This window comes from Poecilia reticulata, linkage group LG9 (genome assembly GCF_000633615.1).
Source record: "Poecilia reticulata strain Guanapo linkage group LG9, Guppy_female_1.0+MT, whole genome shotgun sequence".
Classification (NCBI taxonomy): domain Eukaryota; kingdom Metazoa; phylum Chordata; class Actinopteri; order Cyprinodontiformes; family Poeciliidae; genus Poecilia; species Poecilia reticulata.
Window position 1 is genome coordinate 18,313,671 of NC_024339.1, and position 5,591 is coordinate 18,319,261.

A 5,591-nucleotide genomic window follows, 5' to 3' on the forward strand; every position below is an offset into this window, starting at 1 on the left:
GACCTGTCCAGGGTGAACCCCGCCTCTCGCCCAGTACGCTAGCTGGAGACAAGGGTGTAAGAAAATGGATATTTGGTATCCTGTTGGCCCCCATCTAGAACCGCCCAAGGCTGCAGGTCTGGGTCCGGTGCATTAATAATACATTAAATGACCACTGAACAATGAATTCATAAAATATATCAACATTTCAAAATAAAACCTACAGAAAGCCTTAACAAACCCAATAAAGTAGGAAATATTTATGTATTTAGTGTTAATCTATTTGTATGTCTTGGTCTTTAAATGACCATTTGTATTATTTTGGATGACATTATTATACATTAAATAAGCAAATAATCAAACCAGTAAAAGCACAATAAGAAACTTGCTCATAGCAAAATGTTMTGTACCATATCAGCTTCAGGAGATAATTGAGGGATGAAGAGACGCTGATGTCAAGTGTWTTAGGTTTTGACGGGTCTGCAGTTCTTCTCCTGATCTATTCAWACAGCAGCACACTGCGCCACGATGGACACATTCTTTTTAATTGCCTGTGTTCATCCTCACTAACATTATTCAGCCTAGGATTTGCGTCTTCCCTCGCACGTCTGTATCTTTATGAGAGGTTTTACTTCCAAGTAAGGGGAAGACTCGGGTGGAGGACGTTGTAAAAAAGACCCGGGTTAACAGCACCTCACCGCGGTTGCGAAGTGTCCGTCTCTAGGCAACCGTGACAACAACGTCGGTCTGTACATAGACATGCCTCATGGAGCGGGTCGGCCCGTTGCTGAGATACGTCACAGCGTCCGCCATATTGAATGTGAAGGACGTTGTGACGTCAGTAAGCTAATACAAGTAAATGGATCGAACTTTATAAAGTGTCGTTCTACAAAGTATTTTAAGTTAATACCTGTCATTGACACATTTTCTCACACACACACACACACAAATATATTTGGTAATCTAAGAAATTACTAAAGACAGAGTTTCTAACTTTTGATGTGATTATTTAATTGTTTTGGGGTAAATTATTTTTATTTCATTATATAAGCTGTATTAATACACTAATACTTTAGATTGAGATATTAAAAAAACTAAAAGTGAAAGAATAAAACATTTATTTATTATACTGGGAACACTGGTCACAGGCAGGACTTCAGTCTGCTGGTCACACTGGGAGAACTCCAATGACTTCTGAGACGTCCTGGTTCACAGGCTAAAGCCAAGGAGAAAAGAGAAATTATCCAAAAGTGAAATAGAAATCAATATCATCAATATATGTTGCCTTCACATTCAGAAAAAGACATTTTCAGCATGTTGGGCTCTGACTTATCTTTCCTCACAAAACCTGATCTTTAATGCACTTCTCCTCTAACAGCGGTTTTTCATCAGCTCTCTCATTAGAAAACAGTATGAAAACGTTAGCTGCTACGCTAACAATCATTGGTTACTTCGGGCCAATTAAGCTACATAGGAAATATTTTTCGGTTGTTTAGAAGCGAATTTCTGGCTGCAAAGTCAAGTAATTCTGATCTTTCATCCTTACCTGTAAAAAGTAATGCCAATGAATCCAGTTTGTTTCGTAAACGGTTGAAACAAGTCCACACAGCACAGGACTTGAGGAGCTCCGATTGTCCTGTTGCCACATAGAAGATGACGGACGCTGTTACGTACGACTCAGAGCTCCATGAGGCGTCTACGTATATGATGTCTATTGGTCCGTAGCGTTTTGGGGTCCTGTGTAGCTCCCGCCCATAGATATAATATAACACAATGGTCCCCAACCTTTTTATTACCGCGGACCGGTCAAGACTTGGAAATTTTGCTGCGGCCCGGCGGGGGCGGGGGGAGGGAGCGGAGGGGCGTGAACAGTCAGATAAGGCTTCTGCATGTAGGTGTTCTCGCTAAATCCTGAATATACTCAATTTGGGTTGTCTTGGTCTTTTTATCGTAGCTTGTGGGGTTTTCCCTGACTGGGAACGAGAATACGACCAGTTGAATGTGACAGGTAGCCAATCAGAAAGCGCGGTGACGTAAGAACAGAGGGGAATCCCAAACAGCTGACATATCGCGAAACTGAGCGTCTGGTGGACATCGGAGATGATATGTGGAAATGTTTATTATTATATGTAAAGTTTATTATATATGTTCATATTTATTCAGTTAAAAAATGTTATCAAAAAACATATTCACCTCCAAATCATAGTGCAGCAAATAGAGCGGTTGCTCCCGCCATCTTTTATCCACCGCTTTTTCTTTTTGTTACGTCTTTTATCTCTGAAAATGACTCCACAGACTGTCACTATTGTTTCTACATCATTATCCGTATTTGGTTATTCTAAATCCCCGTATGCTATGTTGGGAGTTTTGTGGATTTTCTTCTGGAATCGCGATGTTTGTGACTGGAATCTGTTCGTGTGATGTGTTGCTCCGGCCTTGTGGCCGGAGACACGAACCGATCGAACCTGTTGGACTTTTATCAGCTCTGTGATCACAGAGATTTGGGGAATCGGCCGACAATTCTTAAATCTTTCTGTCTAAACCAGACTCAAGACTCACAAGCTCTACTCATCTCTCGACCACTGCCCAAACGCTCTCTGACTCTGGTCGCTATGGTAACGTTTACATATCCCTTCAAAATAAGATACAGATGTGCCACAAAAAAACGAACATTTTACTTTCGTGAACATTTTAACTCACGATAATGATTAACGGGAGCCCTGAGCTTGTTTCTCTGCAAGACGGTCCGCTCTGGGAGTGATGAGAGACAAGAACACCCGAAGTGTTGCTTATATCCACAGCCTGCTTGGTCTCTGCATGGTGAAGCAGCTTGAAGCTTCATTGCCTCATTAGCAGCCGGTCGCCTCATGTTACGCAGAGCGGCTTGTAATGTGGGACTCACCTACCGGTCCGGGGATAAATCCATTCTCCTTTCTCTTCTATGGGCCTTTTCCCCTTTGCGAAGAAACTTTCCAAAGACATCTGATCTGTTTCTTACTCATTTTGCTGAATGTCGACCATTGAGCCCACATTTTGCTGAATGTGGGCTCAATGTTGGCGCGCAAGTAACCGAGAGAATCCGGTTAAAGGATTTTCAAAATAAAAGATCCTCCAGACTCAAATAATACATAAAACGGAAATATTTCACTATTTCCCATTGGGTTATAAGCAATGCATACAGGCTTAAACACCTGCACTAATATTTGAGTAAAAGTCCCCTAAAAGACAAGCCATGTACTTTTTTTATAACCATTAAATAGTAGTTTTAGTTGCGTCCTGTCTGATATTTAACTAGTCCTTTTGGCAGAAAATTTACAGTTCGTTTAATTGTGAGTTTTCTGTTTTATCAGTTAAGCAACGATTTAGTTTAAAAAGAAAAAGGAAAAGATAAATTGAAAAATGAGGGGCACAGAAGCAATTCAACAAAAAAGAATGGCAACTTAGGAAGAATACAACATACAATGAAGGAATGATAAGAGGAAAAGAGGAAGAACACAACAAACAAGATTCAGGTCACGAAGAAGAAAGGTCCGGCAGGGATGGCACAAAAGACACAAGGTGGGATAGCTAGCTGTAAGAACAGAAAGCAAAGAAGGAATGAAGGAACAAGAAATGAGAGAAGGAAAGAAACAAAGGTTTGAGAGGAAAAGAATAAAACTCTGGTCTGGTTTCCATACAGTTTTTCTCAATTTCATTCGTATCCATAACTCGAAAATAATGACTGTGTAGGAAACCAATACAATCAGCTTCATATACCAGCGTACTACCTGCTCACATTAAATTTCTGCCATTTCTCTTTGTCTTATCAAAGACAGACAAGTGAATACCTGGCCATGCCAAGACTGGAGAACCCTGCTGGGACGATGAGGACGTCAAGACGGGGAAAAGGGTGAACTCCTAGAACAGCATGGGCTGCAGCCAAGCATCGAGGCAGCAGCTTGAGGATTCCCATCTGCCAAAAAACACAAATTATGTTAACCATAGGAGCAAAACAACAACAAAAAAACATTCAAACCCAAGCTTCTCTCAGTCTTAATTGTGTTAACAAAATGATACATGAGATGTGCAAAAAGCTTGCAAATATGCTGTACTTCTTCACCACCGCCTTTTACTTAAGTTTTGTAAAACATTGTGTCAAGTTAGCTCTACTGATTTGTGTACGAGAAGAATATTTCAAATTAATGTGTTAAATGAGTAACATTTGTGCTGATGGGATAAAAGTAAAAAAAAAAAAACACATGACACTCTGACATAAACATTAACCAACAGTAACAGACTTTAATCTTTTAAAGTCTAATTAGCCGAAGTCTCAAAGCTGAGATGTCAGAACCCCACCTGGGCCTTCTGGAGCAGGCAGGCAGGGCTAAATACACGGTGTGGAACCACCCGCTGGGACCAAGCAGACCGTTCAGTAAACCGACAAGGGTAGTCGCCATGGGAACAAGAGATGCCGTCATCTTCCATGCCTGAATAATCAGTTAAAGAGAGCTCCTTATGCCCAAGGGAAGAGTGACAGAATGCAGAGTCTGAGCTGGTGGCCTGATCTCTGCTGAGGTAGATAAAAACAAAGGGGAAAAAAAAATGAAGAACCATTTCTTTGGATTTATCATTTTAAGTATACACATATCTGAAAGTGATGTAACTCACTATGTGGAATTTTTCTTTTAAAATAATAATAAAAAAAAACACTTGCAGCCTCTTGCAAATGTATTCATACTACTAAAGGTGATCAGATGACAACCAGAGACATCAATGTTTAAAAATTAGGGAAACTTTAAACTCGCTGATGAAAATGTCAAATCACTGTGGTGAGTCCGGTCAGAACCCCTAAGAAACCAGAGTCGGTTGATTCAATCTGCACTTGCTGTTCAGTCTTTATTTTGCCGTAAAGGTGTGGTTCTACAAGGTATAAATAATAATACAACATCAGTGTCTGATGAATAAATGACTGAAATAACACACTTACTTAACTAACTGCACCAATAAAGGTTACACAATCATTCTTTATAATTAAACACGACACAAAACCACGTTGTGTAGCTCAAGTGCGCACGTGAACGAAGCATGCAATCAATTAACGCTAAAACTTAAATATTCAGATACATAAACAATATTCTTAACTTCCTAACATCACTTACTTGTATTCCACGCACACACATCGGAAATAAAAGGTAACAACAGCAAAAGGCAACTCAAACTACTCAAATGTTATCGGTAACTCGACTCCTTCCTTTTCTTCCTTTTCTTCTCTCCTTCTTTCCATCTGCGTGCTGATCCACAGGTGCTCTAAGCTCCGCCCCCCTTAAAGAGCCTCAGCTCTTAGGCAGCCTTTTTCACAATGTTTTCATTGGGATTTCATCTGACAGACCAACACAAACAAGTGTGTTATTCATCGTTAAGTGAAAGAAAAGAGAGATGGTTTAAAAAATGTTTTATTTAAAATAAAATCAGAACGGTGTCATCTGTATTTCAGCTCTTGTGGGTCATCATCACTTTGTAGAACCACCTTTCTGGTTTGACTGGAATATTCTAATACATGACTATTGGTACGGTCCAAACCTTTCCACTGCAGCTCTATCTTTGGTGTCCCGGCCAAAACTCAAATTCTTTTG

At 40.1% G+C, this 5,591-nt stretch overlaps 1 protein-coding gene across 8 annotated transcripts in view; it reads right to left on the bottom strand.

Annotated features, from left to right (window-relative positions):
• The window catches only part of aopep (aminopeptidase O (putative)), a 109,013-nt gene that overhangs the window by 95,683 nt on the left and 7,739 nt on the right, over positions 1-5,591 (bottom strand). For 7 of the 8 annotated variants that reach the window (XR_001776945.1, XM_017306880.1, XM_008418345.2 and 4 more), the window contains exons 5-6: positions 4,315-4,528; positions 3,807-3,931 (exon numbers count right to left, since the gene is read on the bottom strand). Coding sequence is in view for 7 of the 8 variants with exons in the window: in XM_017306880.1 (XP_017162369.1) it covers positions 3,807-3,931; positions 4,315-4,528 (339 nt within the window). In the remaining variant the exon portion in view is untranslated. The remainder of the gene's footprint in view (positions 1-3,806; positions 3,932-4,314; positions 4,529-5,591) is intronic. The other variant, XM_017306881.1, reaches the window with a different exon arrangement.